The sequence below is a fragment of the Tursiops truncatus genome, chromosome 7, assembly GCF_011762595.2.
Source record: "Tursiops truncatus isolate mTurTru1 chromosome 7, mTurTru1.mat.Y, whole genome shotgun sequence".
NCBI lineage: Eukaryota > Metazoa > Chordata > Mammalia > Artiodactyla > Delphinidae > Tursiops > Tursiops truncatus.
Window position 1 is genome coordinate 38,956,822 of NC_047040.1, and position 23,328 is coordinate 38,980,149.

Consider the following 23,328-nt stretch of genomic DNA (forward strand, 5'->3'; position numbering starts at 1 on the left):
GTAAGTTGTAAACATTACTTCTAAATTATTTATATTAATATTTTTGACTTATCAGATTGATTGTATTGAATATTAACATTTTTTTCATCATGGTTCTTTAAATTTTCTGAAATAGTTTTATATTCTGTTTTTATAATAATTTTAATCTTCATTTTAAGAAGGTTCTATGCAAATATAATTGAAAATCTGAGTTTATTAACATTAATCAAAATATAAAATAATGAATATTCTTGAAATAAAGTTTTCTCATGATGACATAAAATGAGAGTTAGTTTAACTTCCTCGTAGTGAAAGAAAATGTGGTTACTTAAGAACTTAAAGAATGTAGTTTTTTTCTTAAAACATGCTTCAGCATTTTATTCTAACCACTTAAATATTTTAGCTTACTTTTTAGATGACTAATTTATGCCTTTTTTTTAAAAAATTCAAGCTGAATACATGGAACGCTTTGGAAAAAAGGGTGGGTTACTCGACCAGATTGATGATAGTCATGCTGGACCATCTACTTCCAAATCAAAGAGCAAATCTCCACATAAAGAACGAGAAAACTTTAGAAGCACTCTTGTTAATGTCATTATGTAAGTTCTATAAGCTAACCAGTGTTATCCTCGTTAGAGCCCCTGGGAAGTTTTTAATCTAAAATTATAAGAATTCTGTGCCTCTCTAAGGATGCCTGAAAGCCTTGTTGGAATGAGTTCAGGGTATAAATAACGAAAGACTGAGCTTAACTCTAAAGGTGTCTCACTTTTAAATATCATCAGCTGAAAAGGTATGTTGATGAAAATGATCAATAAAAAAAATCTATACTAGGGATAGGAGAGAGTTTTATTCAAGCCAAACTGAGGACTGTAATCTAGGAGATACAGGTTCAATAAGCCCTTGACTTGTGTTCCTCCAGACTACAAAACGGGGGGAGGCTTACAAAGACAAAAACTACAAGGTTACAGTTAGTTTCATGAGTTGTTTATCAAGAATTATAATTGGATCTGGCAAGAAGGAAGGATGCTTGTTAAGTAAGGATTGGTTGGGGTCCAAAATGGTTGCATAGTTACAAGGGGTTGTAGCTGGCAGCTGCCAGCAGATACTGTTTTGAGCATGGCTGGTGGTATCCTTGAATTTGATAACAGTTCAGAAAATTTAAGTTCTCAGTGATGCAGGAACATGTCTGAAACCACATCCACAATGGCCACCTGGCTCCATTTTAAATGCCTGAAGCAGTCACTCCATTTAGATTTTTAAATGCAATCTTTTCTTTAATGGTTAAAACAGATGTACAAGGCATGTCTGACGGGCCATAAGACAGGCTGTTTGAGTTAGCATGAAGTTCAAGCCAAATCATGTATAAGCCAGAAAGACTTCCCCGTACCTCAATATATGAACATTTCTTCCATCAGGTGTCAATATTAATACTTGGTGTTGGTTGAGAGAGCTGAATGTCTGGGAATTCTGGTTGTAGGCATGCTGCCTGGTAGAAGATTTGGAGCAGTTATTTTTTTCCCCATCTTGTCTGTTCAGGTGATGTGGTGACTTCCCTGGCATTGTGGGTCTCCTTGTGTATAAAAGGAAGGAACTGGGCTGAAATGATCAGCAGTGTGATCAGGACAGGGCTTGCTCAGTCTGAAGTACAGATCTGTTTACGGAGGGCAATGCAGATGCAAGTCACCAGTTCCTCTTTGCCTGTTTTTTCACAGCTTGACGCTAGTTGTTCAGTAGCCCCTTTCTTTCATCATGACTCTCAACGCACACACACTGCCATTGGTGAACAGAATTTAGTGACACATTACAGTAAGTCACTCACCCACAGAGCTCCATTTTACTGTCCCCATGTGACACCTTACTGGCTGGATAGGCATCTTGAGGGGAGGGCAGTGGTCACTGTGTGCTGACAAAGAGATGGCAGATATGTGGGCTCCTGTGCAGTTAGATCGTGGGCGTGTGCCTCTGCAAGAGTGGTTTGGAGTTTGCTTTTGCCAGGCACCACTAGACATTACCAGCTTGGCCCACTTACATCACTTTCTTCAATTAAGCCCTCTCAGAACACACGAACTTGGAGTAAAATCAACACTCTAAGCCGTGGGTGGGTAGGCCTCTGGTTACAAACTCATAGAAGCAATTTTTTCTCCTCCCAATGTCCTGGCCAAGACAAATGATCTTCTTGACACAACTTTCCTGTACCTGTCATTTTTGGTCCTCCTCTGGTTGAGGATAGAGCCCGTCTTGGGTTTCAGCTTCATACAGAGGTCTGGGTTTGAATTCTCCATTTAACTCCAGCCTACAGAATCATCTCCTGACCCCCATGGGCATTAAAGTCCAAGGCTCCGCCCCCCAAGGGCAGCCGTAGCCTCGGGGGTTGGCTGTTACTCTGCCTTGTCATTCCATCTTTTCCCTCCTGAGTATTTCCTTTTTTTCTTGTGAGCTCAGCTATGCATTCAAAGGAGCTTTGTGGCATATTATCCAGTATTTATAGAATGGTACTGGGAGGTTTTTCAGATTATCTTTGCTGCTGTGTTATAAGAAACAGAAGTCTCTTTTTAATCATTGTCATTTTTAGTTATACCTTTAACAAACACTATATGGATGCTCTTATTAAAATTCAGTCTTTGAGTTTCTGGACTTTAGTAGCATGTTTAATCCCATTTGTAGTTATTGGTATTACATATTTCTTATTTTGTATTTTCTATTTACTGTATGTTGCCTTTGCTTATTTAATCTTTTTTATTCTATTGAATTGAAATTTCTGTCCCTTTATTCCTATTGGCTTAAAAGCTATCAAACATATTTTTATTCTTTTAGTGGTTACCCTAGCATTTAAAGCCACATATAATAACTTATATTTTTAAAAGTTTAAAATTCATTTGATCCATCTTCCCTCTGAATAATATGAAAGGACCTTCGAGTGCTTTAACTTAGCTCTGAACTTTCCTTTGCATTTTTCATGTGATTGTTTATTTCTACCAATATTTCTATAATATTTTAGTTTTACCAAGTCCTTAAACTCCCCATACTCTTTTTCTAAAGCTCCTACTTACTTAGATTTACTAACATGTTTTCTAATTTCTTAGAAAGTTGCCTTTGCATTCCACTCCTCACTTGCGGGTTCATTTTTTTTTTTTTTTTGCTGAAGTCCTTCCCTTAGTAGTTCCTTCAATGAGGATCTGTGGAGAGTAAACTCGAGACTTTTATTTTTTGTAAAGGTCGCTACTATTTTGCCCTTACTCTTGAATTAATGACTAAGCTCACTACAGAGTTAAAGGATAATAGTAATTTTTCCCTACAAATATGGAAAACATTGAAAAATATTAACAATTTTCCCCAAATAAAAATAGAATATATTTAAAGTGTACAATGTGGTGATTTTAATATACTTACACATTGTGAAAGGATTTCCAGCAATCAAGTTAACACATCCATCACCTGACATATTTACCTTTTTGTGTGTGTGTGAGAACCCTTAAGTTCTACTCTCTTAGCAAATGTCAATTACACGATACAGTATTATCTATAGCCACATGATGGCATATATTATTGTTGATGAGAAGCCTTTGTTGCTTTATTTGTTACTTCTTTGTTTGCAATCTGTTTGTACTGTCAGTTTGTCTTTTCAAAGCCTTCTATATAGTCTGTAAAAAACAGATTTAGCGAGATATAATTTACATACCATTACATTCATCCATGTTAAAAATGTACAATTGAATGAATTTTAGTAAATTTCTGTAGTTGCGCAACCTTCACCAAAATCCAGTTTTAGAATACTTCTGTCATCTACAAGTTCCCTTTTGCCCATCTCAGTTAATCCTTTCTACCACTGGTTGCCCCAGGCAATCATCGATCTGCTTTCTGTTTCTATAGCTTTATCTTTTCTACAATTTCACATAAATGGAATCATACATTATGTATGTTTTTGAAATCCATCTTGTTTACTGTTTCTTATTTGGGGCTATTATGAACGATGCTGCTATGAGCTTTGCATGCTGGTCTTTTTGTGGACATCTGTTTTCACTTCTGCTGCGTGGATACCTATTTATAGAAATTCTGGGTAGTGTAGTAGGTGTATGTTTAAATTTTTAAGACATTCCTAAGCTGTTTTCCAAATCATCATACTGTTTTACATTCCCACAGGAATGTATAAAGAAGTTTCTAGTCTCTCTACATTCTTGCCCACACTTTGTCTTTTGTTGTGTTTTGTCATTCTAACCATTCTAGTAAATGTGTTGTCGTATCTTATCATGGCTTTAGGTTGTATGTCTCTAATGACTAATAACGATGGACATCTTTTTTGTAGTTGTTTGGCATTCACATAATTTCTTTGGGGAACTGTCAACTTAAACCTATTGCCCATTTTAAAAAATTGGGTTGTTTGTCTTATTATTGGCTTGTAAGAGTTTTTTATATAGTGTCTATGCAAGTCCTTTATCAGATATATCTTCTGCAAGTATTTTCTCCCAGTCTGTGGCTTATCTTTCCATTTCCTTCCTGGCATTTTTTGAAAAGCAAACGTTTTAAATTTTGATGAAGCTCAACTTATCATTTTTTTTCTTTTATTGTTCATGCTTTTGGAGTCATATCCAAGAAACTTTTCCTATCACAAGATCATAAATATTTTCTCTTATGTTTTCTTAGAAGTTTTAGCTTAGCTCTAGTTTTAGTTTTAGCTCTTACATTTATGTGCATGCTTTATTTCAATGAGGTATCTGTGTTATGAGGTAAGGGTTAAGGTTAATTTTTTTGCATATAGATATTCAAATGTTTCAGCCTCATTTGGTGAAAAGACAATTTTCATTAAATTACCTGGGCATCTTTGTCCAAAATCATTTGACCATATATAGGGTTCTATTTCTCTTGCATTTACCTATGTGTCTGTATTTACACCACTTGTCACGTAGCTTTGTATTAAGTTTTGAAATCAGGTAGTTTAATTCCACAAAATTTATTCTTCTTTTTCAAAATTGTTTTGGCTATTCTAGGTCTTTTGCATTTTCATATACTACACTTTAAGATCAGCTTGTCAGTTTCTGCAAAAAAAAAAAAAAGAAAAAGCTTACTGAGATATAGTAGACAATGCATTGAAACTATAAATCAATTTTGAGAGAATTGCCATTTCAATAATATTGAGCCTTCCAGTCCATGAACATGTTATTTCTCTCCATTAAATTAGATTTTCTTTAATTGCTCTCATTAGTGTCTTGTATTTTTAATGTACAAGTCTTAGACTTTAAAAATATTATTCTTGAGTATTTTTCTTTTTGATGTGAATGAAATTATGTAATTTCATTTTCTGATTATTCTTTCTCTGTATATAGAAAAATCTATTGAGTTTTTGCTTGTTAATTTTATATCATAAGACCTTACTAAATGTGGTTACTAGTTCTGGAGCTTTTTAAAAGATTCCTTAGAATTTCCTACATATCAGTCATGTTGTCTGCAAATAATAGATTTATGTCTTCATTTTCAATTTAGATGCTTTTCATTTCTCTCTCTTTCCATTTTACACTTGTTGGGTCCTTCAGTACATTGTTTTTCTTTTACTTTTTTTTTTTTTTTTTTTTTTTTTTTTTGCGGTACACATGCCTCTCACTGTTGTGGCCTCTCCCGTTGCGGAACACAGGCTTTGGACGCGCAGGCTCGGCGGCCATGGCTCACGGGCCCAGCCGCTCCACGGCATGTGGGTCTTCTGCATCGGCAGGCGGACTCTCAACCACTGCGCCACCAGGGAAGCCCCAGTACGTTGTTGAATAGAACTGGTGATAGTGAAATTCCCAGTCTTATTGGGAACGTGTTCAGTCTTTCACATTTATGTAGGATGTTAGTTGTAGGTTTTTAAGATACTCTTTATTAGATTAATGAATTTCCCTTCTTTTCCTAGTTTGTTGAGAGGTTTCGTCATGAGTGGATGCTGGATTTCTGTCAGATGCTTTTTCAATGTCCATTGAGATGATCATTTGATTTTTGTCCTTTTTAAATATGGCATATTACATTAAATGATCTTCATATGTTAAACCTTGCATTCCTCTCACTTAGTCATTATGTATATGTAATATACATAATGGATTTGTTAAAATTTTAAGGATTTTCAAATCTACATTAATGAATGATATGGGACTGTACTTTTCTTGTGATGTCTTTGTCTGGCTCTGGTATCAGGGTACTACTGGCCTCATAAAATGAGTTAAGTGTTTCAACCTCCTCTATTTTCCAAATGAATTTGTGTAGAATTGGTGTTGTTTCTTCCTTACTTGTTTGATAGAATTTATTAGTGAGGCCATCTGGACCTGAACTTTTCTTTGTGGAAAGATTATTACTTACTAATTCAATTAGTTTACTTGATACAGATCTCTTCATATTTTCTATTTCTTCTTGAGGCATGTTTGGTACTTTTTTACCTTTTAGGAATATGTTCTTTTCATTTAAGTTGTCTAATTTTTTTAAAAATTATTTATTTATTTGTTTGTTTGTTTGTTTATGGCTGTGTTGTGTCTTCGTTGCTGTGCACAGGCTTTCTCTAGTTGCAGCAAGTGGGGGCTACTCTTTGTTGTGGTGGCTCCTCTTGTTGCAGAGCATGGGCTTTAGGTGTGCAGGCTTCAGTAGTTGTAGCACGTGGCCTCAGTAGTTGTGGCTTGCAGGCTCTGGAGTGCAGGCTCAGTAGTCGCGGCGCACGGGCTTAGTTGCTCTGCGGCATGTGGGATCTTCCCAGACCAGGACTCTAACCCGTGTTCCCTGCATTGGCAGGTAGATTCTTAACCACTGTACCACCAGGGAAGTCCCCTGAGTTGTCTAATTTGCTGGCATAAAGTTGCTCAGATAATTTCCTTGCTGTCAGCCTTCCTATACGTTTCCTCCCTTGGTACCTGTTGATTGCAACACGAGAGCCTTTTCTAGGGGTCTCCTAGGCAGATTGGTTTCCTTCCTGCATGAGTTACGGTCTGTGGTGTTCTCAGTTGTTTCATCTGTTCTTTATCTTCTTTTCATGTTCCAAAAATTTGTTGAAGTATCTACTCAGCTGATGACCCTCTAGTTGCTTTACAATCGTGCATTCAAATTATTACCATTTTCATAGGAAAACTTGAAAAAAAGGATGTTTATGTCACCATCTTGAACGAAAAATCTCTATTGATAAAGAGAAAAAATATCAATATAGTTCTTTCAGTTTTGAGAAATAAAGTACATCATATTTTCTCTTTAACAGGTACAGTGTCTCCAGTATTGATTGATTTATTTCTGAATGGAATGTTGCTTTGATGGAAAGAGCATGACAGTTTAGAAGCACATATGGATGGGCAAATCCTTGGTTTTGTATTTAATTAACAGTGTGATGAAGGGGAAGTTATCTAATCTCTCTGACATTGTTTCTTCATCTGTGCAGTGGGGATAATTATGTCATTGTCTCCTGTAACAGTAGGTGTGAGGATTAGAGAAAGCTTCTATTATTGTTCCTAGCAGCAGGTTCTTTGCCTGCGGCCACAGAACAATAAAATTACAGAGTTTTAGAGCTGAAAGGATCTTCATTCTGACTGCAAGAACTTCTGCAGCCTCTCCTGTAGCCCCTAACCTCCTCCCTCTTCACCTCTCCTGACCTTGCTGCATCCTTCTAGGTCCACATTACTCACACAGAGGATGAAGTTTGAGCGTCAGGATTCAGCAAAGTAGATAGGATAAGCATTTCTTCCATTAAAAAACAACAAAAAAAAAAAAAACAACAATCCATTTATTAAGGTCATATACTTTATTGTGGCAGAATCTGAACCCAGATGTCCTGATTCCTGAAGTACGTTACTGTCATTAGTATCTTATTACTATACAAACACCAAAATAACGAGATGATTACTTTTGCAGTTAAAATAACCCTTCTCTTTCCAGCCACAGAATACCCTGAAGATCTGAGACATTCCTGAGATATTCCTGAGACATTCCTGACACATTGCCTTGCCTCTCTTCTCTGGTCCATTTAGTTGAAAAAAATAAGTCTAAAGTTCACAAGATAGTGGATTCCTAGATTTGCAAAAAACTAAGTCAGAAGATCCATTCTGGGTACCTACTTTGGTATGATATCTCAGACAGATATTCAATAAACCTACAGTCTCCACTCACTGGACAGTTAGTGGGGAGAAGTATTTTATTACACAGCATCACTAACCTGTATCCATCCTGATGAAGTTGGGACCTGGAGCATGATACATTCAATGATAGAGAGGTTAAAGGTATCACAAAACAACTTATTTTCCTGAAGATGTGAACTTTTCACACATTGGAGCCCCAGAGGAAGTTACAAAATGTAGCTCATATCTGATATAGGTTTTGAATTGAATTATACCTAGAAACGTTATAGTATTATATGAACAGTTAGCCAATAATAAAAACATAGGAGCATATGAGCTTCTGTGTCACTTGTTGCTAACTTCTAATATGTGTTCCTAGATATCTGAGAAATGGTCTCTTGAAGAATATATCTGTGTCTTTGGCAAAACTACATTTAGAGTCTTTTCCATCAGTGCTCTTCTAAACGTCATATTTATAAATAACCATACATGTTTTAGGAATAATGCAAGAACATTCCTATAAAAGTTCAGAGAAGAGAGATGATTTTGGAGCAATGAGCAAGAATGAATAAAGCCTATCAAAAAGGATGCGGCCTCTGAATTAGATCTTTCAAATCACTTTCAATAAAACTCTCTCTCTGAATAAAGAGAAGGTATTCTGGGAGGAATACGGTACCAAATAAATATGTTTACTATTTTAAAAATGTTCCACAATGCCTTTTTTTCTTATTTTATAAAAGACAGTCTGACAGATAAATCTATTGATTTATGTTCTAACTGCCATTTATATACATCTGAATAGTGTGTTTATCATTTTCTTAGGCAACAAGATGCTGTCTTAGACTCAGCTACTCTGGATGAAAGCACATTGCCAAAACTAACCACTTCTGCAATAGAGAGAGACATCTTGGTAACAAGCTATTTCTTTTGTCAGTATAATTGAAAGTAAAGGAAGCACTTGAAGGTGCTCTTGTGCCTTTGAGTTTATTCTGTGCTCCTTCCTGTGCAAATACATGGATGTAGGAGTAAAGATGAAGTTCCATAAAATTGCTCTATTGGATTAACGGAGGAAATTATTCTTCCCCTCATTTCCTAAGACCACAGTCAGAGAATCTCAAGTCTCCCTGCTCCCTATGTTAAAGCTAGCCTCAGTCATGTATAGCTTTTACATGTCTTTATTCTATGAGAAATTATTTTAATTACATAATGTACATGTCACAGAGCATATTAACTTACTTTAGAAAAAAGTAATTCTTCAACGATTTCAAATATAGAATTTTTTAAAAGCAAATATCAAAGACTTTAACATTGCTAATTTGAAAGTATTTTTTGATGTTTAAATTTTTTTCTAAGTGACATGGAAAAACTTGGGAAAATATATCGACATTAAATGTCCATTGTTAGAGAAATACTATCATGTCTTAAAATGAATTTTTTGTGTACACATTTAACAACATCTGTAAAATTATGGCATGAAATATTAACAGGCCAATTAGAAATTTTGTAAATCCTGTTGGGTAATATTTCTGAGATTAATGACTAGGGATACTGATTCACTTACAGCTTTTAAGATCTACTTCTGATTATCAATAACACAAGGACAAAAACGAACATCCTAAATTTTCACACATTTATAGAACACTAAATTCTACCTCCACATATATGAGTTCTGTTTAGTACATCATATATTTAGTAATGTAACTTCAAGTTTTAGAGTGTAGTTATGAATTAAGGTAAGAGTTTTAATTTTCATGAAATAAGGTTTTTTTAAGTTTTTTTTAATTTAGGAGAGCTCAAATAATGAATTGCAAAAAATAATTTTTTATGATTTGTAAATACTTTGTTCTACTAAAACTTTAATTTTGCTCAGTGGTTTTAGTTTTGATAAATACTTCTTTTATTATAGTATTAAACCCATCTCCATTTCTCATTATCTTTTCTGTAGAGATATTACTATTATATCCACCATGGAATTGATACGGACCACGTAGCCCCAATGGAAGATTCTTGGCTGGAGCATGTATTGGATTTAGTCCCCCACCATCTGAAAGTCCTCACTAACAGCATACTTGCATTATCTGATGAAATGAGAGAAGATTATCTTCTTAGTGTAAAAAAATCCATAGGTAAATCAGTATTTCTCTTTCTAATTTGAATGCGTCTTATTAAAGATAAATTTTAAAAAATTTAAAGTTAACACCTATCTTTGAAACTATTTATTATATTTATTAGGCTGTTTCTTGTATTGTGGTTACATTGCTTAAGATCTCAGGCAAATTTCATTAATAAAATATAGCAAAAATTTTTAAAAACCGTCTTTCTATTTGTAGGGCTATATCCCCTAAACAAAGGACATAACTGAAACAAATTTTAAAATGTTAATTAATTAATATTAATATTACTGATATCATAAACTAGAGTGTGATTAATTACAAAACTACTGCTATGGACCAGAGGTTGGCAAACTACAGCTCATAGGCCCAATCTGGCCCACTGCCTATTTTTGTGAATAAAGTTTTATTAAACACAGACACACACATTCATTTGCATATTATCTATAGCTGCTTTTGCACCATAAGAGATTGTTGAGTAGTTGTGATAGAGACCTTGTTGCTCACAGAGTTGAAAATACTTGCAGTCTGGCCCTTTGCGTGAAAGTTTGCTGACTCATGGTATAGACCAATAGGCTCTAAGACTGACATTATCAGAGCCATTTAAAAAGTACTCATTTCCAGACCGATCTGAATTAAAATCTCTGGAGGCAGTCTTTCAAATCTGTGCTTTAAAAAAAGGTTCTTCGATTGGTTGTGATAGTAAGCCTGGTATAATTGATGCTATGTCAAAGTTGGAGAAATCATACTGCTTTGAAATGGTTGCGGGACCCTTCAGGGAGGAGGGCATTCACTGCATTGAAGACTCCTATTGAGTGTTTTGATCATGTAAAGAGCCATATCCTTGCCCCCAAAGAGTTCATAGGGTAATGAGGGCCATGGACAAATCACTAAATTATAAAGCAAAGTAGCAAGTACAGTGAGGAGAGAAATCGAGAACATGGTCTAAGGGAGAAGAGGTCATGCCTGACTTGTTAGGAAGGACTCTGTGGCACCTGAACTGAGTTGTGAAGGATGAACATATACAGACTAGGGAACACGCATGGCCTAGGAAATGGTGGGAATGATGGCAGACAAGAGCGAAAGGCTCTTCTGACCTTGCAAGCGGTTCTGATGGCCAAAGAAGAGGGTGCATTTTGGGAAGGGGATAGAATACTAAGGGCCTTACATGCTTACTTTTAAGCATTTGAAGGTAAAGGAGAGTCACTGAAGGATTTTAGGCAGAGGGATAAAAACATATTTGCATTTTAGAAAGAGCATCTTCAAAGAAAGCAAGAAAGTTAGAATTAACTGAATTAAAGACTGCAGAGGCAGAAGTAGCTCACTTTACTGATTTCATAACAAGGTAGTTCTATGCTCGTAAGCAGTTTAAAAGAGAACAGCAAAGCAATATGTATCTTTCCTCAGTGAAGGGAAACTACTGCTACTCTGTATTGTTGACCTTCAATTCAACAAGAACACTTTTGGTGGAAGAGCTAAAAAGGAAAATGTATCAATAATATTAAGAGCAATGATTTTCGAATAAAGAACAGGAACATTGTTAAGAAAGGGTATATATATTCTCAAAGACACAGACATCATAGATTTTCTCATAAAAATTTTAAAATTTTCTTGTGTTTATAAATGCACAAATCTCTCATTTTAAAAAACTTAATGTAAACAATTTTAAAGGAATTAGTTGTGCAATTGCTTGGGAAATACTATAATTACTATAAGGTTGTTGATCAGAACTTTTCAATTTTCTTTTAGTTGATTTTGTTTTAAAAGATCCTAGAGAAAAGGAAGATGACAGAAAGGTAGAAGAACTTCCACCCCATCGTGCTGAGTAAGCACTCAGGTTTCACTAAGAATATTGATTTTTTGCAATCATTTCTCTGTATGTGGATATATTTATACACTGGTTATATTTTCTCATATATATGTTTATAATTTGTGTACTGCATATATACAGCTGATCATACTATCTTTGTTTATGTATTTAAGCCCTAACATGTTATGTTTACAAATTGATGGATAGATGGGTAGGCAAACACACACTGACAGATGGATGCCTATGTGGTTAAAACATAAGTGCTCTGGTGAAAGACCTTGATACAGATCTTTTATCTCCACAGCTCCAAGCACAGGCTTTAGAAGTATTAGGGACATGAACGCTTGAAGGCAACTTGAATGCCCCAAAACACAGTGGGAATGTTGCAGAAAATATGCAAACACAGAATATATTACATGGATTAAAATATAGAACACATATGGGAAAATCCATTTGCTATATATTTTCCCTAAAATAACATTTAGGAATACATCACTTAAATAGTTTGAAGAATAGAACTTATATGATTAAGTAACCACTTCAGTTTTACTTTGTTTCTTTTGTATCATTTAAAAGTGCCCCAAATTGTTTCTCTTAACAACTAAAAAAAAAGAAAGTCAATGTATCTTCTATGGAGAACAGCTTTTCTCCCAGGGATAGACAAAAACTATCCTTTGTAATTGTAAAGGTGATATGACCACAAATGAAAAACTGAATTAACTTTACTATATATTAAAACAAGACTAAGTGTTTAAAATCAATGAGAATAAAAAAAGGTTACTGGCATAAAATGTAAATGTTTAAATATACTCTGAAGGATGAAAATGGCACATCTTTAGTATATAAAAGATGATTAGTCAAGTCGGCGGAGTTACAGAATAAATATCTTTAAATAGAATGTTACTGTTTATGATTTTGTAAGTGACCTTTACACAGTCAGAGGTGAAGTTCAAGAAGATTTCCAGGCTGGAGTATATTCTTAAAATGTTTTAAAAACAATAGGGACATAAAATGTTTCCTTAAAAAGAAATCTTTTAAGATATATATAAAACGTAGCTGGCTACTCTTCCTGTTTGATCACTATTAGTTATTTGTGGACTCCATCACATCAAGCATTTAGAGAAAAACAATTGCCTTATGTGATAAAAATTCAAATCTAATTTTATCTGCGTTAGTTAAAAATTATACTAAACCACAAAGAGTATGACTTTTATATACTTTAAAACATAATTACATGTTTTGTTATTACCATGAGGGATAAATCGTATTTTTAATTCAAATTAAACTCAAAAAATTATTACTCAAATAAAATTATTACTCAAAAAGTACTTTGACTTTTATAAGACTTCCTGATTTTTAAAGCAGATGACTATTTTCTCTTTGCTTTCAGAATGGAAATTCTTCCAAAACCTTGGAGGAAATCTTTTTTAGCTGCAAGCAGTTATATTAGGGATCACTTGAACGCAATGAACCCTACAATGTTGGCGGTGCTAGATTTGTGGCACAGTACTTTTAGGTAAGTATTTCTGGCCTTACTGAGGGTTTTGTTGTTGTTGTTGTTTGTTTTGTTTAAGAGAGATGAAAGTTATTACATCTTAATTATTTCTTTTACTATTTTAACTATAAATTTTAAAAATAATTACAAATCTAACCTAAGTAAGAATGGTTTTAAACAACATAGAAGTGTTTAGGGTAAAAGTGAGTGTCGCCATTATGTCTTATCGAGTTCTCCCTTCCCCACCCCCCCCGCCGGGTTACCATATATACTTTAAGGAGTAATCACAGTTAAGGGGCTGAATCGCCATGCCTCGTTTTAAATCCCACAGAACATTAGCTGCTACAGTCATCTTTATTGTTTAGAAACCGAGGTAATACTGCCCATGTGATTAGCATGAGGTGAAGTTTCTGGGCGACTCTTGGGGATCATGCATCTCCTTGTGGGCGTCGTCATGGTGCGAAAGGTGCAGAGCTGGATGTGAAGGCTGGTGGGTGCTATGGAGTTACAGACCTTGGCCCTAGGGCTGAGGACAGTTTACCTCACAGTTGAGAAGGTCCAGCTTCATATTCCCTCCCTTGTGCCGCCCCTTCCAAGGCACTGAGGGGGCATCCTAGCAATAGGCACACGTGGACATAACCTATTTCTAAAATATGCAGAAGTAATACAGATTTATATCATTTTTCTTAAAGAAGCCCTCTCAAAACCTGAATGGGTCCCTGTCTCGTGATAGAAGACATGGCAGCCTGGCCTCCAAGGTGGTCCCATGAGCCTTTTCTCACCCTTCCAGCCAAAGCCCCAGTTTACATGCAATCTGTTCTCCAGGGTCTCCTGGTCCTTAATTGCAGGTATTGTCCTGAGGACACAATAATGAGCACATTTTCTCGCCTCCTGCAGACCAGCAAAGGGAAAGCTAAGAGCTTCGGGTGCTTCAGAAGCACAGCTGTTGTCTCTGCTCTGGAAAGCACCCCTGCACATACACTAGGGGGGGCCCTCACCGACCAACTTCTCTGAGCTCCTTCCGAAGTTGGGATCCTTAGTGCCCAGGAACACCTAACCCTAACCCTGCTCCCAGTCCTGCTTCAGGAAGCCAAGCCAGCCAGAATCGCCCCAGCTCTGCCACCCTCCCATCGGAGGCTCTCCAGTTCCCACCTGTGAGATGAGTGTGGGTTTGTGGTGTCTAAGGCCCCTCCCCTCCCTCCCTCCATCCCTCTCTCCCTTCCTTCCTTTTTTAAACAAATTTTAATGTAATTTCTTTACACAGATACATATGTAATTACTATGATTACACAGGTGTGATCATATACACTTTTTAAGTGCAGCCCTTTTTTCTTTACTTTGCCTGACTCCCACCAGCCTGGCCTTTCTTTTCCTCGTTATGTGCACTTCTTTCTACCAACCCAGCCAAAGGCATGATAACCATTAGTGGGGCATCTTCCCATATTTTTCTTTGTGCTCACGTAGCCAAATATATATGTATATCCACATATGTGTATATACATACATAGCATAAAACTGGCTTTCGTCAATGAGGCTGTTGACTCCTAGAAAGCACATCCTTTCAACTTTCCATTGTATAATGTGGATTTCTTTGTCTTCTTGAATTTGTCTTAGAGGAAGAGGCCATCTCCCTGCCCCATGCTTTTCTCATTTTGTTTCTTTTGGGTATTGAGACTCAAATATCTCTCCCTGACAAGGCCCATGATCTAATTTTGTCTGCAGTGATGAGATCATACAATACAGTATATCACTTTCACAAAGGATGTTTACATGCAGTAGTACATTTCATTTTCAAAACACCACCACAGTGTTTATTTTATTTTTTTAATATCCATTCATACATGGAACTGCTAGAACACACTGAGCTGGTTGCTGGAGGATGAGCACCATTGCCTAATATTGTTCATAAAGGGCTAGACTTTGTCTATTGTACAATGTCAGGAGGCAAGAGACAAGAAAATGAAAGGAGGAAGGGGAAGAAGAAAAAGTAACAAAGCCGAGATAAGAAAACAGTAAATAGTAGATATGTCCAAAATTAGTGTCCAGGGATGTGGTGGCAGAGATGTTAGTTGCAGCAGCTGAAGCAAACCTCAGAGCTTCCAGGGTAAAGACAAATGAGAAAGAAGCTTTGCAGTCAGTGGGTGGGAAGAGAGCCCCACCAACTCCTATGTTGCCTTTGCCAGCATAAGTTGTTTTTAATCTCTGTGTGAATATTAAGAGTGGGATGGGCAGACCCAAGTGCTGCCCCTCTGAGGAGAAGCCAGCACTGAACACACAGGGCATCCTTACTCTGGGTTAACAGCCATTTGCCCTGAATCTCAGCAGGTCTTGAAGGTACAGGACATCTCTATGTATGGCTGTGGGTTGGGGGATGGTGATATAAAAAAACCATCTGAATGACTCTAAAATGCATGAATAGGGACACCTCTATGAATGGGGATGCTCTCTAGATGGAAATGTGCAAATTCATGTCATTCAGTATTTATGCTTACAGAACCCACTTAATGTCAGAGATGACATTTAGTATGCAGTCAAAAACCTACATAGCACACAGGTATTTTTGCTTGAAAAATGGTGTATGTCAGGGACACATGTATATACAGTGTATATATGAGTATAGAAATTATCATAGGATATATGTTACAGTATAAATAGGATGTCTAAGAAAATAAGAAGATAAAGAACAACTTTTGAAATTCATGATTTGATCAAGGCGAGTCCAAGAAAATACTTCTAGAACACTGTGGGTTCATTTACTGTACAGTACTCAGAGAGGATACAACTTAATCTCAAACATATTAAAAAGATGCTTAACTCATAATAAGAAAAATGCAAAGAGATTGAAATAAAAACTACACTGGGATATCATTATATTTCCTATGGAATTGACAAAATTCCAAAATATTGACATCATGCTTTGTTGGTGAAGACTGGAGAAATGGGCACCCTTTTGAAGGGAATCCAGTCATATCTATCAAAATTACAAATTCATTTACACTTGAATCCAGCAATCTCATTTCTGGGAAATAGTCTAGAGATACACATGAAAATATAGGAAGTGATCCAGATTCAGGGTTCTTTATTGTGCCATTTGTCAAGAGGGTTAGCCTGGAAACAACCCAGTAACCATTGATAGTGGACTGGTTCAATGAGTGATGGTACATTCACACAATGGAATATTATTACACAGCTATGAAATATGAATGAGAACAGTATCAGTGTGCTAATATGGAATGGTCTCTAGGATGTATTAGTAAGTGAAGAAAGCGAGTGCAGAGCACTGCCTAGAGTGTGCTACTTTGAATGTAATGAAGGAGAACTGGCAAGAACAGAACTTGTTTCTAAATTCATGGAGCAAGCAAGAAATGTAGGCACCTGGAGTGGGATTTAAGGGGCAACTTGGGCCCCGTGAGAAGTGAGATTAGCTTTGAGAACCAGAGATCAAAATCAGAGACTGACTTGGTGTTGAGTCCAGAGTGTTGGGCCAGGACTGTTGAAGTCCCTCTGCCTGAAATCAGTGATGGATCCAAAGATCAAGGTGGGGGTTTCGGACTGTGATGAGCATCAAGTGGCAGGTGGGAGGGATCCATGACTGACAGCTGAGTCTCCCGAAATTGACGTCCGCTTGCATGCTGCAGGTAAGGGGTAGGAAGAGTTCAGAGGAGAACCTGAGGTTCACAGTCTGGGTGATTTGGGGCTGTTATTTGGTTGAGTGATCTTTTTCCTGACTCTTTCTGTAGTCTTTTACCAGTGGTTAAAACTGTTGTTCTGGGGCTTCCCTGGTGGCGCAGTGGTTGAGAGTCCGCCTGCCGATGCAGGGGACACGGGATCGTGCACCGGTCCGGGAACATCCCACATGCCGCGGAGCGGCTGGGCCCGTGAGCCATGGCCGCTGAGCCTGCGCGTCTGACGCCTGTGCTCTGCAACGGGAGAGGCCACAACAGTGAGAGGCCTGCGTACCGCAAAAAAAAAAAACAACAAAAAAAACTGTTGTTCTACTGCCAGATGATTGTAGGAATCGTCCTGAGAAAGTAGGACCAGTGTCTGGTGGTATTTTTCCCATGTTCTTAACAATTCAGCCTATTGGCCAAACAGGGAATGTTATCAGCAGAGATTTCATGAGAAAGTTCTGTAAAACTTCTGTAAAGGCCTATCAATCTCAAAACATGAAAGGTGGGTGGCCTGTGCTTAGAATTGTCTCTAAATCAAACACTGAGGAAGTACAGGGAAAACTGGTCTGGTTGCTCAGTGGCAAAGTGAATTCTAGGTGCTCCTGCCCTAGTGACTGCTCTCCTTCAGTGCTGCTTCACACAGCATGCACCTGTACCCTGATTGATAGCTACAGCTTTGAAACATAAAGTCATGTTGAAAATGTTGACCAAGAAGCATAAAGAGAGCAGATTATGTTTAGTATGTGCTGTCATGCTACATTTTTTTTTTTTTTTTTTGTGGTACGCGGGCCTCTCACTGTTGTGGCCTCTCCTGTTGCGGAGCACAGGCTCCAGACACGCAGGCTCAGCGGCCGTGGCTCACGGGCCCAGCCGCTCTGCGGCACGTGGGATCTTCCTGGACCGTGGCACGAACCCGTGTCCCCTGCATCGGCAGGCGGACTCTCAACCACTGCACCACCAGGGAAGCCTTGTCATGCTACATTTTAAAAGTATTTTATTTAAAACATTGCTGTATACTGCTCAGTTACCCAGAATAATGCATTACCAAAGATTCTCCAGCAATAGTTATACCTACTTTGTGCCTAATGTATCACTGATGTCATGTACTAACCTCATGGTAACCTAAGAGATGGACTTTTGCTTGTGAAAGGAATATAAATAGATGTGAAACGTGTTTTGTCTACTAACCAGTATCTTACACTGGTTTTTAAGTAAAAATTAAAGGTGATGTTTTTAATAGTGTTTCCTATCTTTCAGATAACATAGAAATCATTTAATCATGTGGAAATTAAATAGCAATTTCTCTAATAGGGAAGAAATCTGTAGTTAAATTGAAGTGACTAATACAATGGTACTAATAGATAGCATTGTTCTTTCACTTTAATCTGCCAGAGAAACTTCTTAACTGACTAAAGTGTGTATATAACAAAGATCATAGTGTTGTAGTCAGAAGTGAAAACTCTTGGCTGGAGTAAGCACTGTGTTTTCTGAAAAAATCAAAACCAGACAGGTTCAAAAGATTTTTATACACTGGGTCTTAATTAGGTGTGAGAACTCCCTCACTTCATGGCTCTCCAGTATCCAGGGTTGCTTTCTTTTCAGAAAGGGTGGAATTTTTATATTAGGAGTAGTGGACCCTGTAAGTTTTGAGCCCTGCCTCTTTTCCTGTTTTAATTGTTCCAGTTTGAAAGCAAAAATCAGTCTAACCTAACCATCAAATTTCAGTTATTACATCCTTCTTCTACTGCACAGCACAGTTTCATAATATCAGATTGTGTTCCTGCTGAATTTAATTATATTAATTATTTTTTAAATTAAAATATGTTCTTGACTATTTTTATGGAACACAAATTTTAGTGATAAAACCTAGGAATATCATTTTTTGAGAAGGGATCAATTAGCAAAATGTTAAATTAAAAAAAAACAAAAAACTGTCGGGCTTCCCTGGTGGCACGGTGGTTGAGGGTCCGCCTGCCGATTCAGGGGACACGGGTTCGTGCCCCGGTCCGGGAGGATCCCACATGCCGCAGAGCGGCTGGGCCCGTGAGCCATGGCCGCTGAGCCTGCGCGTCCAGAGCCTGTGCTCCATAACGGGAGAGGCCACAACAGTGAGAGACCCGCGTACCGCAAAAACAAACAAACAACAAAAAAAAAAACCCTCATACTTAAATCATTGTTCATTTTCATCTCTTGCAGAAAGTTACGTTTAGTTGATGTAGAAGAATTTCACAATTGCCAGGATGCATTAGAGCTGTCGACTTTTCAGAATATTGTCATGAAACACATGGAATCTGCCAAAGAGACTCTACTTAAAATGTAAAGTTTTGAAGTTTCATGTATGAAAACATAAATTTAAAAATGTGATTGGTGGGCTACTGCAATTTAACTGCTTTTAGAAAATCTCATTTTAAAAAGTTTGTAATCATTTCCGTTTGAGAGTTAAATATGATATCTTTAACTGCCTTGCTCTGTGATGTCTATCCAGATGTTCTACACAGCATAGATTGTACAGAAACTAAAATGATTATAATTGATACTTTTTCTCAATGTCTGGTTTCTACCCTCTGCTCTGAGAGCAGGGGTGGATAACGTGGGGGAATGATCATCAGCTAATCGTTCACCAGAGATTTATTTGAATCTACTGTTAATACATACAAGGTAATGTGCCTGTTACATTTTGGTTTTGGATGGAGGATGCAGAAGAGTTTAAAGAATGCTTAGGTGGGGAAAATATATTCTTTAAAGGAGTTTATAGTCGTATTGGGAAGTTAGACTTAATTAAACATCATCTTGGATTGGCCCTTCAAATTGGGATAGCCACATGTGATAATTATCGATACTGGTGCCAGATAATACGTTCTGAAACAATACAGTAAAATTGTCTTTGTCATGGGCCATTAAGTTATTATAAATGGGACGTTAATATTAGATCAAATTTAAGATAACAGAGGACATAAAACTCCAGCATGGCTTCATGATTTCCAAGAGGTACTTAGAAGTGTATCTTGACAGTTTAAGACTGAATCTTCCCTTTATATTTTTTCTTCTCTAATACGTTAGAATCAAATTCTTTGTCTGACATTACTTGAAAGAACTTTAGACTTCTATGTAGTATTAGTTCACATAAAAAAAATAGAGGAGAGGTGCAGAATGAAAGTGCATAATTAATTGCAGAGGAGAATATGACCCCGTAAGGACAGAATAAGAGTAAATTATCTTGATCTATAACTTCAGGGTTCTACCCCAGGAATACATTCCCACTGCAAATTTTAGTAGACTGGGTGTGTCAAAGTACAGAGTAGAGGATAAACCTTTATTGAATGATTTTGCTGAGAGATGTAGATGGATTAACTGTATCTCTCTTTTTTTTTTTTTTTTGCGGTACGCGGGCCTCTCACTGCTGTGGCCTCTCCCGTTGCGGAGCACAGGCTCTGGACGCGCAGGCTCAGCGGCCATGGCTCACGGGCCCAGCCGCTCCGCAGCATGTGGGATCTTTCTGGACCGGGGCACAAACCCGTGTCCCCTGCATTGGCAGGCGGACTCTCAACCACTGCGTCACCAGGGAAGCCCTGATTAACTGTATCTCTTGATGCCTCCTGATTGATTCTAAGGGAAGAGCCCTCTGACCATGCTTTACATAGTGAGCCAGAATGTGTTTATCATGGCTAAAAGGCAGAACATCAGCTCACCGAAGTGGAGAAACAATTAGTAAATGATTAATTATGACATCTATGCCAAACCCAAACATCTTCTCTTAGTCCTTATCCTCCACTTCTACTCAGCAATTGCTGTGGTTTAATCACCACCGCCTTCTGTAAGTCTCTGTTCTGTGTCCCTGTGCCCATTTCTTTTTGATCTCCTTTTCTGGCTCTACTTAATCTCACTATCTTTTCTAAGAGTAGGGGCTCTCCAGGTGTTTGCTTTTGTTTTTCTTCTCTATATTCTCGATAGTTTCATGATTTCGTCTGTCTTAGCTGTCTCAAGATGTTATGTTTTCTGAGCTCTGTCCCCTTATTATAAATTTTCTACTGTATATCTCCAATTGAATGCCATGTCAGCACCTGATTCCCAGCATTTCCATAACAGTACTCATTCTTTCTTCCAAGCCTGCCATTCTTCCTCCTCTGGACCATTCCCAGGCCAAGTTGAAAACTTTTCGACTTGGTCTGTCTCTTTGCTCATCATGTACATTCTCACCATCCCCGGCCTGCCCCCAGCCATATTCAGTGTATTGCTAACTGTTGTTTTCTTGTTGAGATATATTTCGCTTATCATAAAATTCACCACTTTAATGTGTATAATTCAATGGTTTATAATATATTCACAAGATTATGCAATGGTCATCACTAATTCCATCACCCTCAAATAAAACCCTGTATCTGTTAGCAGTCACTCCCATTCCACCCTAACAAGCCCTTAGCAACCACTAATGTACTTCCTGTCCCTGTAGATTTCCCTACTCTGAACAGTTCATCTAAGTGGAATGATACCATATTTATGTCTGACTTCGTACACTAAGCATAATGTTTTCAAGGTTCATCCATGTTATAGCATGTACCAATACTTTATTTCTTCTCATGGCCAAATAATAATCCATTGCAGAATATATTAATACCACATTTTGCTCATCCATCAGTGTGGGTTGTTTCTACTTTTTGGCTATTATGGATAATGCTTCCATGAGCATTTGTTTTGCGTAAACATTTGTTTTCAGTTCTCTTCGTTGTATACCTAGGAGTGGAATTGCTGGGTTATATGATAACTATATTTAACTTTTTGAGGAACTGCCATGATGTTTTCCAAAGGGTTTGTAAGATTTTACATCCCTAACAACAATGTATTCTTACCATTCAATTTCTCTACATGCTCGTCTATTGTCCATTTCTTTATCTTTTTGGATAAATATCCAAATCATTGCTCATTTTGTATTCAGTTATGTCTTTTTATTTTTGAGTTGTAAGAGTTCTTTATACAGTCATCCCTTAGTATCCATGGGGGATTGATTCCAAGAAACACCCTCTCGCCCGCAGCAGATAGCAAAATCCATGGATGCTCAAGTCCCTTATATAATATGGCATAGTATTTGCATATAACCTATACATATCCTCCAGATGATCTCAGATTACTTATAATACTTAATAAAATATAACTGCTATGTAAGTAGTTGTAAATACAGTATAAATGCTATGTAAATAGTTTCTGGCACATGGAGAATTCAAGTTTTGCTTTCTGGAACTTTCTGGAATTTTTTCCTGATATTTTCAGTCTGTAGTTGGTTGAGTCCACGGATGTGGAACCCATGGATACAGAGGGCTGACTATATATTCTGTGTTGGTGCCCTTTATCAGGTTGAGGAATTTCCCTTTACTTTTTAGTTTCTTAATTGTTTTTATTATGAAATAATGTAGAGTTGCCAAATGCTTTTCCTGCGTCTATTGAGATGATAGTTTTTTCTGTTACTCTGCTAATATGGTATATTACCATTGGTTTAATATATTGAGGCAACCTTGCATTCCACTTGGTCATGGAGTACAATCCTTTTTATATGCTGCTAAATTCAGTTTGTATTTTGTTGAGGATTTTTGTGTCTATATTTATCAAGGGTATTGATCTATAGTTTTCTTCTTCTTCTTCTTGTGATGTCTTTGTCTTGTTTTGGTATTATGATAATACTGTCCTCATGGAATTAGTTAGGAAGTATTCCTTTCTCTTTCTCTTTTTGAAAGGCTTTGTGAAGGATTGGTGTTAATTCTTTAAACATTTGATGTAGAACTCACCAGTGAAGCCACCTATTCCTGGATCCTGGCCTTTTAATTTTCTTAGAATTTTTTTGATAATTAATGTATTTACTTGTAATAGGTCTATTCATGTTTTCTTGAGTCAGTTTTGGTAGGTTGTGTCTTCCTAGGAATTCGCTAGGTTATCTAATTTGTTGGCATAGAGTTGTTTATTGTGTTCCCTTTATTTCTATAAGATCAGTATTAATGTCTCCTTTTTTTCATTTCTAATTTTAACAATTTGAGTCTTCACTCTTTTTCTTGGTCAGTCTAGCTATAGGTTTGTCAATTTTGCTGATCTTATCAAAGAACCAGCTTTTGGCTTTGCTGATTTTCTCTATTTTTCTATTCTTTATTTTGTTTGTTTCCACTCAGATCTCTGTTTCTTCCTTCTCCTTGTTTTGAATTTAGTATTCTCTCTTTTTCTGACT

The 23,328-nt window shown here is 37.0% G+C and overlaps 1 protein-coding gene across 1 annotated transcript in view; it reads left to right on the plus strand.

Annotated features, from left to right (window-relative positions):
* DNAH7 (dynein axonemal heavy chain 7) overlaps positions 1-23,328 on the plus strand; it is a 243,722-nt gene that overhangs the window by 19,256 nt on the left and 201,138 nt on the right. Inside the window, exons 4-9 of the mRNA XM_019939243.3 lie at positions 431-578; positions 8,856-8,943; positions 9,979-10,159; positions 11,894-11,969; positions 13,345-13,470; positions 19,317-19,436. Of these exons, the coding sequence (XP_019794802.2) occupies positions 431-578; positions 8,856-8,943; positions 9,979-10,159; positions 11,894-11,969; positions 13,345-13,470; positions 19,317-19,436 (739 nt within the window). The remainder of the gene's footprint in view (positions 1-430; positions 579-8,855; positions 8,944-9,978; positions 10,160-11,893; positions 11,970-13,344; positions 13,471-19,316; positions 19,437-23,328) is intronic.